Below are 25,493 nucleotides of genomic sequence, written 5' to 3'. Positions count from 1 at the left end.
AAAATTATAATAATAGTGTAGTTTCCGTCATACAAGATGAGACAGCATATAAGGCTAGGCTAGATTTTCTGTCACGAAAATTTAGCCTAGCCTTGTATGCTGTCTCATCTTGTATGACGGAAACTACACTATTATTATAATTTATTTGTATGGTCGCACATGTGCTAAGTATTACTACAGTTTTGTTATAACATAGATGATGTTGCTAGAGACCGCACTACACAATTCAAGGGAACTCTGTCATGAAAATTTGAAGATAAACATGCATCTTCATATGAGACATTAGGTCTATTGATCATGGACATAGAAGTAGCTAACCTTGCTTATCCACATGCAATATAAACATTTTTGGGTGACATTTGATGAGCAAGTTAAGAGAAACTATGAAAAAATGTGGCTTTTGTTTTGCTCACACTAGGAAAAGAACCTAGGAATGGACATCAATGATGACCATGAAGGGAGGTTGAAGAAGGCAAGATAACTTTTTTTTCTTCCTCACTGTGCCCTATTAGAAATTTTTTTTAGGTAGGGTTGGAGCATGGAATTTATGTTTTATGAACACAAAAAAAAAGGGGGGGGGGGGGGAGGAAGATCAGTTTTAACCACTAACTTGCATTTAAATTCTTCAACATAGATTGAGAGGTCCTATCATAAAGTAAAGCACCACAGATACAGAAAACACATGCAAGGCAGTAGTTGTTCGTGTGGATGTAAGGTTAAAAAAACAGGCTCAAGCTAGTAAATTGATTAAAAAAAAAAAACTTTTCCATCCTTTGTGTAACAGCTGCACAAGAACCGTCAAATAATACAACCTGTTATGCATGATGAATAGTAAACAGAATGGTGCTGTAGTAAGACACCGGACTCGCATGCCACAGGACATCAGTATGTATTCCGGACCAACCATCCCGATTTCTGTTTTAGGTTGTTTCCCAAACACACTCCAGACATCACTATAGGCCAAGGCCTATCCCTCCCCCAGAATCTCTGGTTTTTCTCGCACATTACAGTCTCAAATTATCTTATTGTCCACGAGATATCTAGTCCCAGTTGGAACTTTAATCCCTTCAAACATTAACATTCTTGTGTTATGCGCCAGAAAATATACTATTAATAATTGACATCGGTTATCTACTTAGTAAATGAATATGTTCCATTACTTTGGTTTACTAATGAACTTGCTAAAAGAACACAGACCCTAAAAAGAAACGATGACAGAGGTCTTCGCAAGGTTAGAAAATTAAATGTTGGGAGTGAAACTCTGTAGAATATTCTCACCTAGTTAATCATTTTGCACTCGATAGAACTCAAGGTTCCAAAACTTAATTTAGCATGCTTGAATATATTATCCAAAATGATAGTTTGGTTGTTTTGTTTTAAATCTAAATAAGTAAAATTTTAATTTGAGCCTGGTAAAATTCTACACAATACTGACCTTGGACCAAAATAAGAGGAAAATCACTTTTTAACACACACACACGCCAACAAACACACAAACACCCCCCCCCCCCCCCCCAACCCAACATACACACCCACCCATAAATGAAGCACTTCACACACTGTGTAAAGGCCAGGCAACACCAAGTACTTCAGCTAGTAACATAATTTTCAGGTTTTAAAATTAACCTGTCTGAAATGCTTTGTACAAAGTAAAAATAAAACCAAAAAATCTTACATTGGATTGGCACTTTATTACTATAAAATTTATTATTTATTGTACTGCACATAATTTCCTTGGCTGATCTATGAGTGATGCTAATACTACTACAAGCACACAATCTTAAAATCAAAATCTAACTCAAAATTTCAAGTAAGTCCCAACAATAACATTTGCTTCATGTTGTTTTACCACATTTTAGAGTTAGCTGTTCATTAGAGATACAAAAAATTGCATTTAAAGAAACAAAACATATACAAATAGTTGACAAAAAATGATTCTAAACCTGTACACACAAATATAATACTATTATAAACAATAGAGTTAGAAAAATGCAGTGCATATCATACTGTAACAAACATCTGCACTAATAATTAGTGTGTTTCACAATTTCACTCAGCAGAGATGCAGTAAGTATATACATATAAACAAAAAATATTTTAGTCAAGAATTTTCATTTAAATTCTATTGGTAGCCGTAATAAACACAAGTTTTACTGTTTACAATTTATTTTAAATGCAAGTATAATCATGGTTAAGTTTAAAAAAAAAAATTGAAAAAGTTTTAATTTATATTTATTTAAAATTGTCACATGCACACCAACTCCCCATGAAGTGATTGCAAGGGTGAGCAATAAATAAACATATTCACAATACGATCAAAGGGTAACTTGTGATCATAAATGAAATACACGTAAATCCAAACAGCTAACACACAAAAAAAAGTTACTACAAATGAGTTGAGATATCCATTGTATTTGCAGAGAATATGATTATGTATTAGGCAGAAATAAAGAATGAAAATATTTCACATTCATAAAATAAATGACAAGTTAATAATTGGTATGGCAACACCTATTTAACACAACCTGCTGTATTTGCCTAGGCACAGAATAAGAATAAATTACGCACAGAATAAGAATAAAATTCCGTACAGAATACCAATATTGATTACTGAATCCAGCCCCCAATTGCTTATAGTTTCATTGAATGAAAACATTTTGTATTCATACCAACCATCAAACAGTGCATAAAATGACAACTATAAAAAGGTTTTTTTTTTTTTTTTTTTTAATCAATGCGCCAAGAATTTAAAGTTACAAAAACAGAGTGTTAAGAAAGATTACATTTTATTTAATACCTTACCGTTAGTAGCACCACATTACGTTTTAATATCTTTAATTTTTGAAGTGAAACTTTTTTGGGCGCCATGAGAGTAAAATTTCAAGGCCGAATTTTAATGCCACGTTTTTGTGAAACATTGTTGTGAAAAGTTTCTGATGTGGAAAGGACAGAGAACAGGTAATTGGCCAACGAAAGAATAAGACAGTGTGTGTGCATGCCTTGAATTCTAAATTTGCTAGCAGTGCGCTCACGTTCCTCCTTGTTCAACCAGCAGTGTAGAGAGCACTGGTAAGACAGAAATATGAATTTCATATTTCGTTCAGAGATTTTGCATGTTCCAAATGGCAGAATTATTTGAACAAACAATTACACACAGTTTTTCTTTATGATGTGAGTATTTTAACAGAGAGTAGTATTTATTGTTAATTAAGCATTACTGATTTTCAACTGACTTTTGAAATTCATCGGTTCCCGTGCGAGCGCCAAAATCCGACTATCTCATGTTTCCCCTCCTTTCCCCTTCCTATACCCTTTTCTTATGTGCGGATGTGAGTTCCCCTTCTTCTCCTCTCTGGTTCGAGGCTTGTGCACTTGCAGGGTAGTATGCTTTATAAGGGCTTCTTGTTTCTGGTTTAGTTAACTTGTTTTCAGTTAGGCTACCAGCCGTGTCGTCGATTGTGTAGTCAATTCCCCGCGATGTAGATTCGACTTAGCCGTTCTCACATATTTTTTTCTTCGTTTGTGAGATGAGAGCGGTGCTTAGCATGAATCGTGAGTTAGGGGTAACTATCCGTTTTTGTGTTTAGGTGTGCGACATCTACACCTTTAAAGTTAATGATGATTGTCAGTACACCAATTATATTTCCAGCTGCTGACTTTAAAATTACGTTCGCCTCTGCTGTGTTTTGGTGGTGTACCATGTCTTGTTCATCACGTCAGGTTTGTTTATTTGCTATTATTTAAAAATTTTTACATTAACGTCACCGTTTGTTCCCCCTTGTCTGCCCCCTCCGAGCTTTTCTTTTTCAGTAGTCATTTAATATTGAGCAAATGATTAACTGCTTGTTAAAAGTAGTCCGCGATACGCTGCCCAGAAATGAATTTGCTAATGCTCAGTGTGAAGTTTAAGCATTTGGTCTTTCAATCTGCTATTTCAGCATCGTGTACCTTGGGCTGTATGCGAGTACATTACGGCAGTGTTGCATTGTACTTGTGTGAGCCTGTCACTTGGTAACTCTTGCCTAACTGCAATTTATTGCATGGATGAAAACCACACATTTTCCCCCTGGACTCACGCCATGTAATTTAAGTATTTAAATTTGTTATTTTGCTGTTTAACTTGTAATTCCTGAACGTCTATGCTGAGTCATTATTATAATATTGCCTTCAAATTTTTACGACAGTATTATTTTGCGATAGTCTTGCGTTTTCATTTGAATGTTTATGTAAAGTTGTACATCTATATTTATCATAATCCGATTGTCTGGATATCCCTGTGCAGGATATTTTCTGGGTCAAACTTTTTGTGCGTTGTGGCGTACTGTTACATCTTTATTACTTGTAATCAACTACTCGGATATTTGTCTAAGCATGTGGCTGTGAACACAGAGACATTCAAAATTATTATCTTACGATAGATACTTATAATATATCTTACGATGTACTTACGAGTCAAGGTTTGAATTGCCAAAGAAGTTTCACTTTTATCATGTGTACCAAGTTACACGCACTCTTCCCATTCCCCCCCCCCCCCCCCCCCCGCGATTGTGGCTGGTGAGCTGAGGGTCCCGGGTTCAATTCCCAGGGTTGGGGAATTTTTCACATTTTCTTCCCGGGTCCAGTACTTCTGTTGCCTTCACCTCCACACTGCACATTGCGTTGTGAAACCACCGCAGAATCCCCTCCACTAGTTCAACCTATGCTGGGCCATTGTGGATTTTCAGATATTTTGCCACCTCTTGCAATACAGCCTGACACAACACAGGATCTAGCTTCGGGCACTCAAAATTCGTGGCCTGGAATGATCATGACAGTAATAGCAGCACTCACAAAATGATCATTTATTTCTTCCGTCTGTTACAGACTTGAGAATGTTAGTAAACATCAGATTGTAACAAGGTGTCAAACCTTCGGAAAAATGTGATTTAGGCCTTCTTGGGCCAAAAATGGAATTATAGTTAAAAATTGAAAAACCCCAATATGGCCCGGGCCTAAACCCCTTTTAAGGTATCATGCACACGTAAGAAATAACCATCAAGATGATAACGCCCAGCAATACTGCTGCATCAATCACTTTAGTGTGTCCACACGTTAAGGGGAATAATACCAGCCATTTTGGACCCCATCACATTTGGCTATGATTTTCGTTCTAAATAATTTACCCAAAATTATTGACTAGACAATTCACAAATAAATTTTTTCAAAGTTTATTTCTATGTTGTTATAGTCTCGTACTAATTAAGAGAATCTGGTAGGTAGCCATCATGAAGAAACAACAGACTGTTTTATGCTGACAACTGCAGATAATGTAATATTTACACTAGCCCACAAATGAAAGTTTTAACATCAAACTATCAGTCTCATGTATTTACTTGCACGGCAGGGACTAACTGTGACAGTGCTGATGCGCGTTGAGAAGGCGCCTGGTGACGAACCGACGCCGGCAGATGCGACACTCGTACGGCCTCACGCCCGAGTGGCACCGCGAGTGGGCCACCAGGGTCGACCGCTGGGTGAACGACTTGCCGCACTGGTCGCACGAGTAGGGCCGCTCGCCCGTGTGGGAGCGCCTGTGCACGGCCAGGTAGTTGGAGGAGTTGAAGGCCTTGCCGCAGGTGTCGCAAGCGAAGGGCTTCTCGCCCGTGTGGGAGCGCCGGTGCGTCTGCAGGGAGACGTTGCTCGTCACGGACTTGCCGCAGATGTCGCACACGAACCTCAGCTCGCCGGTGTGGGCGCGCACGTGGCTCGTGAGCTTGTTCTTCTGCCGGTAGCCCTTCCCGCACGCTTCGCACCGGAACAGCCTGGCGCTTGCCGCGGGATCGTGGCACCTCTGGTGAACCAGCATGTTGTGCCTGTAGACGAACGCTTTCCCGCAGAGCTCGCACTGATGCTTCTTACCGCCGTGCGTGTTGGAGTGGCTCTGCAGCTCCGACTTTGTGTAGAACTTCTTGCCGCAAGAACCGCAAGGGAAAAGGGCTTCACGAACATGCCTCTTCTGGTGTATCTTGAGGGCAGCTTTGTACATGGTAGCGTAACCGCAGACATCGCACACGTGGTTTTTTACTCCGGAGTGTACTTTGACATGGCTGGTGAGTTCGTGCTTGCGTTTGAAAGTTTTCTCGCACAATTCGCACGAAAAAGGGCGCTCCTTCAGGTGGCTCGTCATGTGTTTCACCAGCACGCTCGGGGAAGGAAATGCCCTCTCGCACAACTTGCACGTCAAGTCTTTGTCGCTCGAGCTGTGCACCTGAATGTGGATGCTGAAAGTCAACTCCGTCCTGAAAACCTTGCTGCACACTTCGCAGCGGTATGGTTCGCGAGATTCGTGCAGTCTTCGATGGACCACCATTTTGCGCCTACTGAAAAACTGCCCACAATCTTTACATTTCTTGCCAACGGGCTTGATGTCACTGCTTTTGCCACAGGCTGTCTCACCCGAAATACCACATTCTCCTGCACACCTAGAATAGAAGATAATAAACAAGCATTCCCAATGAAATTTAAAAATAATGATAGTTAAACATATCAAGCATCTAAAGTACTAAACTCCCTGCCTACGTATGGTTCATTAAAACTCTCGTAAAACAATTAAGTTTTAAAATATATATATAGCTATTATTTTATTACATGCATATCAATACTGATAAGCTCATGTTAAGCTTTTAAGGACTACTAATTGGTTTAAGTGAAATATTCTAACTTTACAAGGACCAGCAAAATGGAGCATGCTAAAAACAATCACTCAATTATTTTTATAACCTTTCATATGTTTGCGTTCTACTATAAGGAAGCAAACTTAACCTAACACGGAGGGCTTCCAAACTGCACAAGGAAGATCCACAAATATGTAAAAAGAAGATTTAGCAATTTTTCCACACATTTTCTACATACATTACTTGAATCCTATTTATTACTAATGAGGGCTCCATATTGTTGGGTAGAAAACTCTTTTGTTGTGACAACTTAGTCAATATTGTCTACTGTCCACATGTCATATGCTTTAACATAAACAGAATAAAATAGAAAACTTTAATTTTCTCAGAACACGGCATTGTTTTGACCTTACAAAAAGTTTTCATTTTTTTATAAATCTATATTATCTTTTAAAGGGTAAAGTACGTGCATGTAAAAAGTAAATTAATAAACTATTAATTTTAGACAGGCATCTGAGATACTGCTGTAAGAAGCTTGTTTGATTACCTATGATTCATTTAGTCTTTAGTTCTCTCGCACACAACGAGCGGTATTGTATGAACTGTGGTGCATTCATACCAACATAAACTACACTGTTTAAGGTTGTTTTTTTTTTTAATTTTCAAACTGTTTTTAGCTAATAAAGAGACAATGCTTTTAAGCTAATAAAGAGACAATTAGCATACAACTAAACCAACCACGGATAAAAAAAAAATATATGACTTGGACTGTAATGAACTTATGAATGAAGATCATTGTTGGTTAGAAACAAATTAAATAAAATTTAAAAATTTCCAACAGCCTTGATCCGTAGAAATTCTAGTAGACCACGAATCTTTGTATATTAGCAAATAACTTACTGAAAGATAACACTATTTCACATTTAAAATTCTCTCTTATCAGTGAACCAAACAAAGTTATACAAGGAACATAAATGTCTCCAAGCATACATTTACTTCACACTTTTATCTGTTTATAAAATTCTAAAAATATATTTCTTCATTACCATAACATATAGGACAGTAAAATACATATGATAAAATTTATTCGCTAATCAATATCTTCAAGGTTTTATATTTCACACGGATGTCCACAACTGTACAAAGAGAACCTTTTTTTATAACTTTTGTTTCGTTGACAGCAAAGTTATTAGATAAGGTGATACACAACAGAAAACAGGGACATTGGGACAAGAGTCAGTTGTGTAAACAGCAAAATTTGTGACCGGCTCGCAGTTCCAACCCAGGTTCTCTGGAAAACAAGTTGGGTCTTACCATGCGTCACCTTACTCCATGAGAGAACTATTGTTATACATGTGGCTGAGTATTGGGAAACTATATTAACTTTGTGACCTTTAAGGCCTGTCTAAAAGAGTCAGAATCTGTGAATAATCCGTGTCCTTGTTCCAACGTAAATGATGTCACACTGTCACATGGAAAACGGTTCTGTCTACAATTTCAATGTCTGTTCTCACTGACTGCTAAAGTAGTCACCAGAATGCACTAAATATAAATTACCAAATAAGTTTTTTTTATTATTTTTATGCATTGTAAATGAGTATGCAGCTAAGTTTTATTTATTTATTTAACTTATGAAAACTGTGGGAACTTAAGAATATTTAGTTATTTGGTACAGTAAAAATATATAATTTCTAATCACACTGCCAAAAATGAATTTGTGAGTACGGCCTTATGGTTTTTTGAAATAATATTTCTGTTCCTCAGAAGCCTAAGAGACGCAATATGATTTCTGTTTAAGAGCACATTTTTTAAGTGGGAATCGGAAACTTCAAATATCGTAAGGGTTCTTCTTTTGTGTTACCAAAGGTCACAGATTGAGACATATAAGTTCAAGTTGACGAATGTATTCGGATCAGGGAGATTCATTTGGACCACTGTCCACACCATCCATGACATCAGAGGATCACGTGGACCAATCAATGATCAGCGTCTGCTACTGTAGACAGATTACTTATGATCAGTAATTTTTTAAAGACTTACTTTCATTTCCCGAAATATGCTCTCAAAATGGCCGTTAAAAGAACAGCTTTTACATACAGGGTTACATAATTCCTGAGGAAAACGTACGGAAGCTAATACAGCCCAACAAAACTTTTGTGTAGAACAAGAAACTTAAAAATTTTTTTCATATAGATAAAACTCATGAAGCAAGAGAGCCCTTTTCTCTGCAATTCTATCACAATTATTGTCACAGAATTCATGAAAGTGAAAGTACTAAGTACAAGCATACTTGTTTCAAATACAAAATATTCAAGTAAAGTGTAAAAATCCGAGCAATCAGCTGTAGAAACACATATACAATAAAACAAAAGTAATTTTAACAGTAAGCCCGATATAACCCAGTTTGATACACCATTGGTTCACTCATGTCCACTGCCAGAAGAAAGAACAGTGGAAAATATTTTATTACTTGCAGCAAAGATAATCATGAACACATCCCTACCTCTTCCGGTGTTCTTGCAATCTGGGTTCCATAGTTCGATGGAAAGGCATTGCATGGAACAGACCGGAAAAGCCAAATAGTAGGTGGAGTCCTATAGAGCTAAACAGTGCAGACTCCACACGGCCCGGTTACACATCAAGCTCTTCTAAAAACATGTATTATCCAAATGACTCTGTTGCATGCGTCTACATATCGCTCGCCCAGCACCATGTGGTCAACAATGTATTGAACGAGCATAACAATAGAAGGTAAATACCGCAACCCTCTGATACATATTCCTTTCCCCTACTTCCCCTTTCGTCCCTCTTACCTCTCGCATGCCTTACCCCAGTGGTGGATTTAGAAGGGGGCAGGGCACTGGAGAATACTACTTCTGAAGTAATTACCCCCCCCCCCCCCCCCCCAAAATCAATCCTGGATCCGCCTCTGCCTCACCCCCATGCTGATATCTAGTAAAACCTTTGGCCTGCATTATATAGTATACCATGTCCATAATATATTCCATTTTTTGTATTTAGTATGTTCATGATGAGCAAGTTACATAAATTGACAGGTGACAACTAAAAATTAACAAAAAGAAAAGAAAAATCACACCCAAGCAAGTGAGTCTCATACATTACAGGTGAGTGCCTTATTCCTAAAGTAAACAGTCAGGGATCTGTTAAAAGAAGAATATTCACACAAGAAATGTTGGTAGAGATAAAGGGTTGGGGAAAAAAAAAACAGAAACAAATGCCTGCAGTTTATGAGAAACAAAAATATTATTTAAGACAGTTAATTTAAAAAAAAAATTATAAGTATATAAGAGTTTGTGTTATATTTTCAACAACCATACTTTTAGATTAAATTATGTCTCACAGTCAAAAGAACGATGCACAAATAATAATAATAATAAAGTTGTGATCACAGCGCAAAAAATAATCCTTTTTATTACATAGCTTCCAGACACTTCCTGCCTGTACTGGCAAAGCTAGCATTAGGGACGAAGGTAAAAAAAAAAAAATGAGTTGCTGCAACTTTCAACGATTTATTTTCACATGTCAGACAGGGTGCAGATATCCATTTGTTAGAAGCTTAAAGCAATGTTGGAAAAACATGTTAATGTATTGTTCATGCTACTACGTACCCACTGGACATAAACAAATCTTTAAAACTTCACTAAAAATATTCTGGTTCATTACTAACCAATATAAAATGGTTAACAGGGTTATCAATACCCCAGACAGTTGCTTTTTACCAGAGTCTAAACTTGTAAACAAAACAACAATTGCATATTACTTCACTGCATTCACTAAACCCTTTACTACAAAATTTGATGGTGTGGTAATCTTCAAAACTTTTAATTAGTAAAATTTATTGCATACGTAATAAGCTCAATAAAATCAATGCTAAAATAATCTCACATATTTACAGCATACAACACTATAAAATATAAGCAAAAAGAACATTTTGGTATTACTCGATAGAAGACAAAAAAATAAATTTTACTTTATCCTACATGCGGGAAAGAACAAATTTTAAAATTTTATTTAAAAAAAAAAAAAAACAATTTAGGTACACATAAAAAAATTAAAATGTGCTGTGAACTGAGAATTTAAAATTGTTAATAAAACCATTATGCAATTCTGCAAACACATACATAATTAATTAAAATAAACGATAACATAAATGAATTTAAAAATTGAGAATATAAATAAATACTGAAGGCAATTTTAATTAGCTGCCACACAGGGGTGAAATAACAGAAAGAATGAAACCCCTAATGCACAACCCTCGAACTAACCTTTATCCCAAATTTAAAAAATAAAAACCGTGCACTGAGAAATTATATGCCATGAATTTTCTGGTGAGTCCTGAGCAGGGACTTTGACACGAACCCCTTGTTGCAGATGTGGCAGCTGTACGGCCTCTGGCCGGTGTGGTACCGGCGGTGGATGACGAGCGACGAGCGCTGGGTGAAGGTCTTGTGGCACACGTCGCAGGCGTAGGGCTTCTCGCCCGTGTGCGTGCGCAGGTGGATGCGCAGGTTGCTGCGGCGGTTGAACCTCTTGCCGCACTCATCGCACACGAAGGGCTTCTCGCCGGTGTGCGTGCGGCGGTGGATCTTGAGCGAGGCGTTGCTGGTCATGGCCTTGCCGCACAGGTCGCACAGGAAGGTCTGGTTGCCCCCCGCGTGGGCGCCCACGTGCAGCGTCAGCGACTTCTTGTAGGCGAACACCTTGCCGCACGCCTCGCAGGCGTAGGGCTTCGCGTCCTCGAACATCTCCGGGTGCCGGGACCTCTGGTGCGCCCGCAGGTAGTGCCTCTGGACGTACGCCTTGCCGCACTCGCACTGGTGCGGCTTCTCGCCCGTGTGCACCTTGGTGTGCGCCTGCAGCTCGCAGTTGGTGTAGTACCCCTTCCCGCAAGTCCCGCAGGTGAACCGGAACTGCCGCATGTGCCGTTTCTGGTGCACCTTCAGGTACGCCTTGTACATGGTCGCGTACCCGCAGGTCTCACACACGTGGTTCTTCTCCCCGGAGTGTATCTTGGCGTGGCCGTTCAGCTCGAACCGCGTCTTGTACGCCTTGCTGCACACGCCGCAGGCGAACGGCCGGTCCGTCAGGTGGCGACGCATGTGGTTCCTAAGGTTCTTGCTGCTGAAGAACAACTTCTTGCAAACTTTGCACAACTTCCCCTTCGTGTCGTGCGCCTTCGCGTGCCGGGCTAAACTCAGCCTGTCGACGAATATTTTCCCACATACGTCACAATCGTTCACCGAGTTGCTTTGCTCGCTGCTGTTAAGTAAGTCGTCATTTTCTTTTTTCAAAATCATATTTTTCGCTAAACATTTCTGTGCTTTCTGCACTGGCAATCTCACTTCTTTGTTGACCAATCCAACATTTGTAAACCTATAAATGAAAAATGACATTTTCTCAGTACAATAATAATACAAATCAAGAAATGCACAAAACTGTAAGATAATTTCAAATAACACCTTACTGCTAGTCAATCAGTACAATGAGTACCTACTGATGAATGTAATATTATATCCACACTAAACTCATATACTAATAATTATCTATGTTATCAATATTAAAAAAGTATTGTAAAACTTTGCACTGAGGAGTTAGTGGCTTCCAAATTATTGAAACTGAATGTCAAAGTTAAAACCCACTATGCATATATTACATTTGTGTAACTTCAAGAATTTATAAGTCTCATAAGCTCCCAAAATACTCATCGTTCAGTAAAACAGTTTATTTCACATTGAATGAAAAAAAAAAGTTTGATTTGCAAAAATATAAAACTGTACAAATTTCAAAATCAAGGGCATTGTAGAAGGAATGGCCAATTGCATTAGGTAAGAAACCATCCCAGCATTTCATTCACCTAGAATAGTTTTAAAACACTACAGGTTCTCCCAAATTCAAGACCAAAATTTAACCAATGCAAACCATCATCACTCAGTTTAAATCGTCTGTAGGACCCTTATTGTACCACCCATTTCTCACACTGACTAAAGGGAAAACTCCATCAAAGGAGGGGAAGGAACCAGTGGTGGAATCAGAAATGTACGTGTGTGTGTGTGTGTTAGTGTATGTATATGGAATGATTAAAAATTTTTTTTAATTTAAACAAGTGTATTAAAAAAACTTACATTACTATTGATACTAACACACTGTCATATGGGCCTACGAAAGCAAATGTATGCAACACGGCATTTCACACAGTTGAAATAGCAGGCATTGTAACAGCTTACCTTGCATTACCCAAATTAATACACACTGCTTTCACTGACATTTTGCAAATTTGTTCACAACTTCGGTGGGGGGAGGGGATATATACCCCACCATGGGCATGGATCCCCAGGGAGAAAAGTGGGGGGGGGGGGGGGGAAGGGGGGCCCTGTCCTCCTGGAATTAAGAAACCCCTCACTGAGGGCCTGTCTGCACTTGCCGAAGTGTAACTGTGAAACGGGTTTGATGTCAAAACATTTTTTTTATGGAAAAATTTCTGTATATTTTATAAATTTCTGCTTATTGCATGCATGTAGGATAAAACATGGGCAATATACAACATACAAGCACCATATACAGAGATGACTTGTTGCTAACCCCATGTACTCTCTACACTCAGGCCTCTCTGGAAATTTCTATGGGCTCACTTTGTGAAACCTACAGATTTGCACCCCTGTACCCTACTAAACCCCTCCCCCCTCCCCCCTTGCAAACGCCACCAGAATGAATGGAATCAAGTAATAACGAACACACTGTGCCAATTTACTGGAGTTACACCACCTAGAAATTTTTTTTTCTCCTAGATTAAAGACTTATTCTTTCGTCAACATGAAAAGCAAATCTATTCATGCAAGTCTATCACTGGAATGAAAAAATTGACAATATACTCACTGAAAAACTTACAAGATGAAATAAGCAAAGATGCATACAAATATCCACTCACACAGAAGCAGGTAAATCCAATGCAAGTAGGCACATATAAATGTGAACATCCTTGGCATTATGGATATATGCTATTTTCTTGATCATCATAAATTTTATTGCTTAAAAGAACTAAGACACATTTGTATATTACTACAGATTACTACATTACCCATGTCACTCACAAATTTGTAAATTAAAAAAAAAAAAAAACGGAACTTGCAACATACCATTTTATTTAACCTTTGATGATTAATTACCGCAAATCTCCTAACTGCTAATTTCCATGAAGGAACCAAACAAATGTTACCAAACAAATGTTACCAAACAAAAGGCCATGTTTTGTTGTACTCGTTTTAGATGAAATTGGTAAGCTTTAAATTCGCAAACCAATAATAGCTGTGAGCTGTTTGCAACAATGCAATTATCCTAAGTCCACATACTGTTTATGAAAAACAAGTAGATACAAACTACACTAGTTACAAAACTATAGTAATTATAGCCACTCGAGCAGTAACTCAACATGAAAACAGTTTTGCCTCATAGTCACAACACAATGCACGGCACCAATGGTGAAAACAGTTCAAGACCCAACAAGCTTATAACATAAGCTTTCAAATCTGCTGCATCTTAATTAAATTGTGGAAAGCAATTGATAACAATCAAGGCAGGCATTCAATATTTTAATGAAGAAATAACTTACAAAAATTTTTATGTAGACATATTCATAGTGTTTTTATGGCATTATTAATTAACATGTCAATGTAATTACACAGCATAATTTACATTTTACCTACTAGTATTACTAGATGTCTTTATTCTTGCCTAAATTTTACTACCAACAGAAACTTTCAAGAGGACTAGTGTGATATTTATTTAAAATATAGCTAACTTGTGGCAAATTATTATTAAAGTTTTTTCTGATATAGTAATAAAGCAAATTTTTGTTTTACATATTTTAATTTTCTCAGGTACACAAAAAAAAACCTGATGAATTGGCAAAAACCCCAGCATTGGTCAATTAAATGTCACTTTTCTATTTACAAAAATGTATATCAAAGTGTGATTGCCTACATACTGTTCACCAATTTACAATATGATGTGTTGGTAGTGGACTGTTATTGAAATGGTTTCTGTTTTTACATCAATGGCTTGGACTTGAGACTGTCTCATATGCCGTGTTAATTATTTATTTTCTATGACATTACTTTGGTTTAAGGGATATTCCAGTAGATTTGTCTTTTGTAATATTGTTGTTTTGTCACAAATTTTGTTACCAGATATTTACAGATTGTAAATTGCGAGCAGAAAAATTTTACGAAATTTCAGTGTAAATATGCACACGTGCATGACTTATTACCATGATTAGTTGACTCAGAAAATATCTGGCAACAAAATTCGTAACAAAACATGAAACGTGAGAGAGCTATCAAGACACGTCTGCAGGAATTATCTATAATTAAATAACAGTCAGGACAAGAAAATGAAATAACCATCTTTGCATGTGAAAATGAACCTTAAGGAATTAGGAAATTGTTGAAGTGATTCAAACTGCCTGAATGGCTGTGGCCACAAAACTCTATAACCGCATCCATTTTGCTGAACCAAAGTCTGAACATGTGAAAAAAGTCCACAAGCTGCCAGCAAGGTATGCTTACACCTTATAGCCATACATACTGTAAAAACAACCTCTTTTATACCTTAAAAAAATTTTAACACCGCAATTTACATTACTATTTTTTATTTTTACATATCAAATATCTAGAACAAAAATTTTCAGTGCCCATATTGTAGCAGGCAAAATCATACCATCAGTTACCATATGTATAGCTACAAAAATTTTATGTCAAATTTTAGGTGATACAGATGAGTGGTAAATTACAGTATGTTCATGATGTACATTCATGAAGTTCAAAATACTGACCATAAAGTAGTCTAATATATGCAAAGTTTTATCAAAACTTTCAATGCAACATTTTAGCAGAAGGAGGTAAAAAACCTATAAACATATTATTTGACAAAGTAAAACTTTGTTAAGAAATTTCTCACAGCCCCAATAAATTTGAACTTATTACTGAGAAAAAATTATTATGATGGATATTATTTTAAAGTGGGATTTTCTTAAGAGGGTTTCACTGTATTATCAAACACAAAAAAAAATTAGTTAACGTTTAAAGAATATAATTATGGAGTAAGGAAGTGCAGACAGTGGACACTCATACGAGTGGACCACAGATTTTAAACGTGGTCAGGCCAACCTGATTTCTGTTTCCTATGGTTTATTGTAATCTCTCCAAGAAAATGCTAGGACGGGCCCTTGTAACAGGCATGACCGAGTCCTTCCCAACATCCTTGTCCAGTGTAGTGTGTTGTGTCAACAAGATGCTAAAAACAAGAGTTCGAAAATAATACGTATTTAAATAATGTGAACATCCAACATAAGCCAAAAGAAAACCAAGGATTTTTTAAAATAAAGTTATAATTTTTAGTAATTGATTTACAAATTATCCATATCGCAATGTATTTATTCTAATCAAAAATTAATTGATTTTTTTTTTTTTTTGCTTTTTCTACATGGTCAAAGTTCGTTCAGTAACACAGCACTGAACACGCAGAATATTAAGGGGCGTGGTTCTTCTGGTGCGTCGTCAGGAGCGACTTGGACACGAAGCCCTGGCAGCATATCTGGCACACGTACGGCCGCTCGCCCGTGTGGTACCGCCTGTGCACGACGAGCGGCGGCCGCTGGGCGAAGCGCTTGCCGCACTCCACGCACGAGTACGGCTTCTCTCCCGTGTGGACGCGCTCGTGAACCACCAGGACGCTGCGCTTCCCGAAGGTTTTCCCGCACACGGAGCACTTGTAGGGTCTCTCCCCCGTGTGGGCTCGACGGTGACCCTTCAGCGAGGCGCTGCTGACGAACGCCTTGCCGCACACGTCGCACAGGTACGGCGTCTTGCCCGTCGTGTGCTTGGCCAAGTGCGTCAGCAACGTCCGCCGGTAGGAGAACTTCTTGCCGCAAGAGGAGCAGTCGTAAGTTTTCGCGACCTCGCCGGAGCCCGGGTGAAGATGCTTCTCGTGGGCCAGCATGTTGTACCTGTGGAGGAAAGACTTGCTGCAGACGGAGCACTGGTGAGGTTTCTCCCCGTTGTGGGTGTTGCGGTGGGTCAGGATCGCCCTGTTTGTGTAGAAACCCTTCCCGCAGGTATTGCAGTGGTACTTGAAGCAGCCCAGGTGCCTCTTCTTGTGACTCTCCAAGTGCACCCTGAACACCGTGGCGTAGTCGCAAAGGTCGCACTTGAAGCTCTTCACGCCGTCGTGGATTCTCTTGTGGTAGGCCAGCTCGAAGGAGCGCTTGTACGCTTTGTCGCACGAGCTGCATTTGTACGGGCGTTCCACGCTGTGGCATCTCAGGTGGCTTTTTAAACTCTTCGTTGTCGGGCACACCTTCTTGCAAAACTCGCAACTCAAACCTTTTGGCGCGGAGTGGGTTCTCAAATGAAATGATAACGTGCTGGCAGTTCTGAATATTTTCCCGCATTCACTACAGTTGTAACCACCTGCGGAACTGGCCGCTCTTGCTTCTGCCTTAATTTCACAGTCTTTTTCCCAGCGAATGAAATTATTCATGCTGCTGCTACAATTAAAACCTGGTTCTTCTTTGATAACTGTACTTCTCGGTTTTCTGCATGGCAAGTTTAGACGTCTTCGAACGCTACATAACCTAAAAAAAGAAGAAAAATATTATGAAGTCTTACAATTTATAATATAAAAAACTAAAAAGTTTGACAGCTGTTATAAATTCCAATTACCTAAGCATATCTTGCAATATATGAAAGAAAATAAAATAGCTCTTCTGTTTTCAAAAGACTACTAAAAACTAAAACAAACTAATATATAGTGTATATCAAGAAGAGTGCATTTTTTTTTACAATTATGAAAGAAGTATTTTAATTCACACTGTTTGTACCAGAACACAAGCAAACCATTATGCCATAGATTGTCATAATTTTCCCTTGTCATATGGCAGAAATTAAATTATACAAAACTATGCAAGAATTAACTTGTAACTAACTGCAAAATCAAAACATTGCTCAGTTTTATATTAAACTAATTTGAAGCATGTTGTAGGTAAGAGGGAAGCATTTCATTTAATTTTACTAAACAGGATCATTGAGAATGATTGCAGGGATTCTAAACCGTTATTTTATTTATTTATTTGTAATATGCCTACCTAGTTTTAAAACTTAAGGGGGTAGGCACAACTTAAAAACAAAAAAAAATAATAAATAAAATGACAAAACACAAATAGCACATGCTACACAACATAAACTGAAATATTCTAGCAGAAAGTTGTTGCCAAAACAACATACAGAGATAGTCACTAAAAAGAAAGAAAGATCATAACTACAGTATAAAATAAACTGGACAACAACTAATGTATGTATAAATAAATATGATCAAATAAAGTAAAATTTATAACTAATAACAGCTCAAAGTTATTGGAAAAGTAAAATATACCATATTATTAAAGACTAAGTGTACAGTAAGATGAATTATACAAATTGAAAGTAAATTCTAATATTCATGTTCATTCTAATAAAGTTTGAAATTAATCCATAAATAAGATTGTTGTTCTTGTGTAGGCTACACAGAGAAGATAACATGTGACTGTATTGTTATCTAAGTATTAAATGGATACATACACATGTCATCTTAAAAAGTTCAGAAATGTTTAAAATTTTAGATTTAGCTGAGTACACTTCGATGCGGGTGCCATTGTTAGCTCTGGTGATGTCTAGGCGGTATTCTTTCCCTGCCACGTCTTGTGAATAGTGTTCATTGTTACAGTTGCAATGGCTGCAGCGACCCTCTCTTTAAGGTGCTGGATGTTCATTATCTTCTCAGCATGCACAATGTTTATAACATATTCCCACAGAAAAAAAAAAACCTAAGTTTTCGACTGACCTTGTGTGACCATGAGGCTGCGGCAATTGCAACCACAACTGTGAACCCAATAAAGATGTCACAGCAGATGGAATACCGCCTAGACATCATTAGATATAAAATGGCACCCGTATCGACATCTTCCAAGCTAAATCTAAAACCTTAAAATTTTCTGATAATTTTAAGATGCCATACGTTTATATCAATTTAATACTTCTTTTACAACAACAGTTTAGAATCCCACCGGTCATTTTCGACGGACCAGTGTAAACAAGTTGCAAACTTTTCTTTTTTGTAATTTTGCCACAATTTTTTATTTGGTAGTAAAGATTAAATCATAAAAGTTGGGTAGCTACTTAAATATATGGGTACTGCAATTGTTTGTACAGAGTTATATATGTAATTTTATTTATTTATTTATTTATTTTCAAAGTTAAATGTTTATTTCCCAGCACTTGCATGCAACTGTAACTGACAATCATAGTTCCTATAACAGAATGAACAAACTCGTACAAAGCTCACCGTTGAACTACATTACTTAATAATTGCTAATTAAATGATAAGGCTGTATTACAATAGTAAAAAAAAGTCACAAGTAAAGCAGCATTTTATACGAAACTTTTTTTAATGATATGACCACTGTACTAAATATTAAGTGTAATTTTGCAAATAGTTTTCAATAAAGTTAATAATATTTAATGTTGTACTGAAAACAATGAATAAACAAGAAATATTACTTATATTATTACATTTTTAGACTTAACACTGATGCATTGACATGGAATATGCATCTGTTATGTGTACATTAACACTTCGTACCATGTGAAATTCCTTGCACAACCTCATTTTTGAGTAGTAAATTGGTATCCAAGTATTTTGCAACATATAATAATCATCAACTCAAGGTTTTATTTATTGTCTTCCTTTACCAGCTCCTGGCTATCCAACTTGTACACATTTATCTTTCAACCATGATCATTTCTTATGTATCAAAAATATGAATGACAAGTTGTAGCACATAACAGATTGTTTAATGATAGCTGAGAGCTATTTTATTTAAGTATTTCACTGAGGAAAAATAACAGTTGATAAACTGATTCATCTACAGATGAGTAAAACAGTAAAAATTAAAAAAAAAAAAATCAAAAACATTCCACATTTTAATGTTTTGAAACATCAGTTTATTATTTTTTATTTATAACAGATCACAAAATTAAATAATTATTTGTACCTGGCCAGTATTCCAATTTTCTTAACTTTAAAAGACAACATAAATACAGAGAAAGAAAATATGCTATGAAGAAGAACATTTATAACTTCCATTAAATAGCATGTTTGGCACATCTGAGAAATTCAAGAATTCATAAATGACTGAAAACTATATACATCAAGAGAACAATGGCCCCTCAAATCATATTTTAAGAAAATTTAGTCACACAGCTACGAAGTCAACTTATAATTATTCAAAAAAGGCCAGTAGATAACTCAATAAACAAGATGAAATAGATGTGTAAACACATTAAATCTTTATACATTATACAATTTCAATAAATAAAACAGAAAAAGGCAAGTCTTAATTATAAATGTTTAAATAACTCGTGTACACAAAGAAAAAATGCTTGGTTGATAAAATTGCGGTAAAAATGAGGTGATTCGGTAGTCATTGCGACAGCATCAATGGCAGGTGTTATTTCAAGCAAGTCCCGTGATGAATTTTCCGGTGGGAAATGAGGGCCGACTTGGAAATGAAGGCCTTGGAGCAAATGTGGCACACGCACGGCTTCTCCCCCGTGTGGATCCTCGTGTGCACCTGCAGCGCCTGCTTCTGCGTGAAGCGCTTGCCGCAGTCCCCGCAGGCGTACGGCTTCTCGCCCGTGTGGATCCTTCGGTGGACAAGGAGCACGTGGCGCGCGGCGAACGTCCTGTCGCAGGCGTCGCACTCGTAGGGCCTCTCCCCCGTGTGGCGGCGGTAGTGGTCCCTCAGGGAGTCCGCCCTCCTGTAGCCCTTGCCGCAGACGTCGCACAGGACGGGCTTGTGGCCGGGTGAGTGGAGGGTCTGGTGCACCAGCAGCTTCTTCCTGTAGCTGAAGCTCTTGTCGCAGACCGCGCAGCGGTACGAGCCTCGCACGTCGTCCGCCTCCGGGTGGAAGTGCTTCCTGTGCACCACCATGTTCCTCCTGTGGCGAAACGACGCGTCGCAGACCGGGCACGCGTGGCGCTTCTCCGCGCTGTGCACGTGGGAATGTTGCTTCAGGTCGGCTTTCGTCAGAAATATCTTCCCGCAAAGTTCGCACAGGTACTGGAACTCACTGGTGTGTCTCCTTTCGTGAACTTTGCACGTCTCGCTGCCGGACGTAGCGAAGTCGCAGAAGCTGCACTTATACAGATCTTTGCGTTTCTTCGGTCGAACCTTCGAGTGGCTGTTCAAAGCCCTCCCGTCTTCGCACACGTTACCGGCAGTTCTTGGCGTTCCCCGTTTCTTGCCAATTTCTGCATCACACCAACACGTACTAAGAACCGCGTTGGTACCACACTCTTGCCATTCTTTTCCTGCACGGCCAGTTGCACTTGGCTCAAAATCATCGCAACTACTACAGTTCGGCTCGATTTTGATGCATTCCTGAACGCTGTCATCAAAATCGCCTAAGTTCGACTTGACCATCGCACATTTTCCAGTGCCCTCAAATCTAAGCGACGTGCCATGCTTCACAACTTCTTTCGTACACCTAAAAAGAAAAGAGGCAGTAAGACTACATGAACAACTTGAAATATACTATTCAAAGGAAAAACAATGACAAGTAAAAAATACAGACTGAAAATACTGAAAATTACCACTACAATATACTGGCCTGTGAACTCCTGAGAGAAACTCTGTTATTTCACAATATATTTTCATTACTTACCAGAGGTTAAACACAGTTATGAATCACAACCACACACACACACACACAGGCTGCAAATCAAGCTGATCCAAACGCTCATGCAGCCTTGATGGAGGGAGGAGAGGGGTACAATCATGTTCAGAACCTAATGTTTTTCCCAGTTTTGCCCAGTAAAATCATTTCCTCCAGTTTAACATGTGAACAGAAGAGGAAGGGGATCAGATGTGCTTGCATCCACCAATGTCTGCAGTCCTACCACACCAGCTGTGGTGTTCAGCAATGCTTCAACAGTTTGAATATACATAAAGAAATTTAATTGAGTAATATTGTTAAATTATACAAACATTTACTAAACATAATTTAAAACTTATTCAGCACGAATATCAATTATCCAAGTGTGAACTGTTAAATAAAATTGAGCCAGAAGTATAGTGAAAAGAATTCAACCTATTTTTTTTTTTTTTAAACAAAATCCTTTTAGTTATACATTTCAAGTCTCTTCTTGTACACATCTGATTGGTGCAATGCATAGTAACATAGGACTATATATTAACAATTCAGGCTACTTTGATGATAGTGTATTTTATAGTTTCACAGTAACTAAATAAAATCTATTAAATTAGCTCTATTATTTTGAAGCATTGCGCTTAATTAAATTTGTGCTGCATTAAAAATTTTTTTGCAACATTCTTAAGGTAAATAATAGAATCATCACAGCTGTTCTTTTTACTTTCTTACAGAGACTTATGTAAATACAGGTATTCATTAAATTTTTCTCATGGATCAACAAACAAGAGACAACCAAACAACAATAAGACATTTAATGGAAATTATCCCCATTGTCCTAAACAAAACAATACACCTACAAAACATAATCTTTGCTACAGAAGTATAAAGAAAACCATTTCTGGCAGTAAGAATTTTCATGTTGCATGCTTTGCTACTAGGACAGCAAGTGAAAACTTGGAAACTGTTTAGCTACACCACATACAAGTACCATTTCTTTTAAATTTTTCTCACATATTTTTTTTTGCATAAATACACCAGATGCATTTAACTCATTGTCTTTAAAGTAATTACTTTAGACAACCAAAAGCCAACAAAATTTTACTTATAATAAATTCAAGGCAGGGCTTAATGCCTCTTTGACACCAGGATCATTAGACATAGGTATTAATACTAGTAAACTCAACAGTGCTGACTCCATTAATCTTCCAGTTGAAGATACTAACTAGAAGTGTACTATCATTTATAAAACACACAATTTAGCCCACTATTTCACATTCAAAAAATTATCAAAGATTCAAACAAATTATAAAGTCCATTTATTTGCAGACACACACACACACACACTCTTTACATTTTCAACTATATTCATAGCAAGAATTTGTTTACACTAAGTAGGTATGTAATCTTTGTCCTTTCATATTACCATTTACACTTGGCTGAACTGCACAAGTGCACTAACCATAAAAAAATATATTGCCAAAAAACCAAGTATTCACATAATGAACAATCCATAGTTTTTTATGTACGTGCACTATCATATCATCAAAATCAAAACATATACAATTACAAATAAATAACAAGAGCCCCAAATGTCAAGCGTGTACCAACTGAAAACACAACACGCAGCCTTCGGTAGGAATGGTGGCAGATCAGGGAGCGTGGTTCCTCTGGTGCGCTGTGAGTATCGTCTTGGACACGTACCCCGTGTTGCAGATGTGGCACCTGTAGGGACGCTCGCCTGAGTGGTAGCGCCTGTGCACCACCAGCGACGGCCTCTGTGTGAAGCGCTTGCCGCACTCGTCGCAGGCGTACGGCTTCTCGCCCGTGTGCGTGCGGCGGTGGACGCGCAGCGTGCCGCGCTTGCCGAACAGCTTGCCGCAGCTGTCGCAGGCGAACGGCCGGTCGCCCGTGTGCACGCGGCGGTGGGCCTGCAGCGAGGCGTTGCTGGTCAGCGCCTTGCCGCACACGTCGCACAGGAATGCCCGGCCCTCCCCCCGGTGGGACGCCGCGTGGTGCAGCAGCAGCGACTTCTTGTACGAGAACGTCTTGCCGCAGACCTCGCACTCGTGCGCCCGCGCGCCGTCGTCCGAGTCGGGGTGCAGCTGCCTCTTGTGGGCCACCATGTTGTACTTGTACAGGAACGCCTTGCCGCAGACCGAGCACTGGTACGGCCGGTGGCCCGTGTGGACGTTCCTGTGGTTCTCCAGCGCCGTGTTCGTGTAGTAGCCCTTGCCGCACAGGTCGCAGCGGTGCTTGAAGTCCCTCAGGTGCCGCTTCTCATGCATCTCCAAGTACGCCTTGTAGGTCGTGACGTAGTCGCACAGCGAACACTTGAAATTTTTCACCCCCGCGTGAATCTTCTTGTGTTTGATCAGCTCGTAGGAGCGCTTGTAGGTCTTGCTGCACACGTCGCAGACGAACGGCCGCTCCTGGGAGTGGGTCTTCATGTGGCTTTTCAGCAGCTTCTCCGTCAGGCACACTGTGTCGCAGTGCTCGCACTGCACTGCTATCGACACCGTGTGAGTCCGCACGTGGAAGTACAGGTTTGCTTCGCTGTTGAATTTCTTGTCGCAAACCGGACATACGTGAGGTCCGGCATGTTCCGACTTTCTTTTCTGGGACTTGAGCTTAGCCTGCGGTTTCCTTGCAGATCCCTGCAGACAAACATACTTTTTACTTTTAGGATCATTTTTCTGGGTCACTTTCTTATTACTCTTTTTGCTTCGTAATGAACGTTTACGACCGAGAAAAAACCATCCTACTTCTGAAGACCTAAAACAGAAAAGAAATGTAACATGACACAATGTCCCACTTACGTATTAATAGATTACTGCCATTAAAAAACACACCTGACTTTAAAATTAACATAGTTCTAAACAATTTTATAACAACATGGTTATAATCGCTTAGTAACTGACTTACTAGCTAACATTTTTTTGTTTAAAAAATAAACGTGCAAGATCTGTGCAGTCAGAAAAAGAAATAATAAAGTTATAAATAATATATTGTTATAACTGTTTTTAAAGATATATTTACAACATTAACAGAGATGAATACACATAACAAATTGCAGGGATGTTTTGGGAAGGAATGGTAAGCAATAATTTCATTGTTTGCCATTAAATAATTTCTAATTTCAGAAAACCAATTTCAGGAATAAAGAACCTGTTACGCGCCCTATCCCTCCTGAACATGTGTCCAATGTCTTACCACTCTACCACACTGTTTAGCTGATAAAAAGTAATTTCAAAAATTTTTTTTTGTTAATATAAATTATTACTGGAAAGTGTCAAAGTTAAAAAAAAAAAACTTCTTCTCTTGAATGTCTTATAATTTGAACAAAATGAAAACTAAATATTTATGTTAACCTGACCCCACCCCGACACCTTTATTCGAACAGGAATTTAAAAAATAAAAAAAAAACCTGTATTATTTGTACTGTATAATTAATAAAATTTTGAATTTCAATCACAATTTATGTTTTGGTTTGTTAATCCTAAATAAGTTCGTAGGTTAAAAAATTAAGCCTATTTATACAGTAGTATTAAAACTAAACTTTATCTGTAGAAAAATTAATATAAAAAAGTTTATAGTTTCACGCATTTGAAATTTGTATTATGTACACCTAAGGCACATAATTTAATCCAGACTTTCTGTTATCTAGACATTATCTGGTTCCATCTCGTCTGGATTAGCTGTACTCTAGTGTGTGCAATTTTTTTAAAAAAAAAAAGGGGGGGGAACAACAATTGTGAAATAGTAGGTATATAAACTGTTGATAAATCAAGCCCTACAAAATTTAATTCCCATTGAAATATGACTAGCTGAAAATGTAAGCGCCAGTTAGCAATCGCAAAGACATACAGTCCTACATATAAGGTCAAAATAGAGACATAAAAAAAAAGAATATCATCCATCAATGACCTAGAATTTGCTAATTGTAAAAAATTTTTATACAGCTGAGTGTTCTACTCATTTGACACAATACATACCTGAAATTATACCCAAAAGTATACATCAAGATAACATGCAATGGAACTTAACATTTAACTTAACAGCTTATAAAGAAAAATAATAT

At 38.1% G+C, this 25,493-nt stretch overlaps 2 protein-coding genes across 2 annotated transcripts in view; both read right to left on the bottom strand.

Moving 5' to 3' along the window:
• Nucleotides 1-25,493, bottom strand: part of LOC134543261 (zinc finger protein 585A-like) — a 184,231-nt gene that overhangs the window by 27,101 nt on the left and 131,637 nt on the right. The gene's annotated exons all lie outside the window — the stretch shown is intronic.
• LOC134543023 (zinc finger protein 267-like) lies at nt 1,672-9,493 on the bottom strand. Its single transcript, XM_063387713.1, has one exon. It carries the CDS (start codon nt 6,347-6,349, stop codon nt 5,387-5,389), a length of 963 nt encoding a protein of 320 aa, XP_063243783.1. The 5' UTR covers nt 6,350-9,493; the 3' UTR covers nt 1,672-5,386.

This window comes from Bacillus rossius (genome assembly GCF_032445375.1).
Source record: "Bacillus rossius redtenbacheri isolate Brsri chromosome 9 unlocalized genomic scaffold, Brsri_v3 Brsri_v3_scf9_2, whole genome shotgun sequence".
Lineage (NCBI taxonomy): Eukaryota > Metazoa > Arthropoda > Insecta > Phasmatodea > Bacillidae > Bacillus > Bacillus rossius.
The sequence above is the reverse complement of the archived record's forward strand: the minus strand, read 5'-3'. Positions and strand labels throughout refer to the sequence as shown.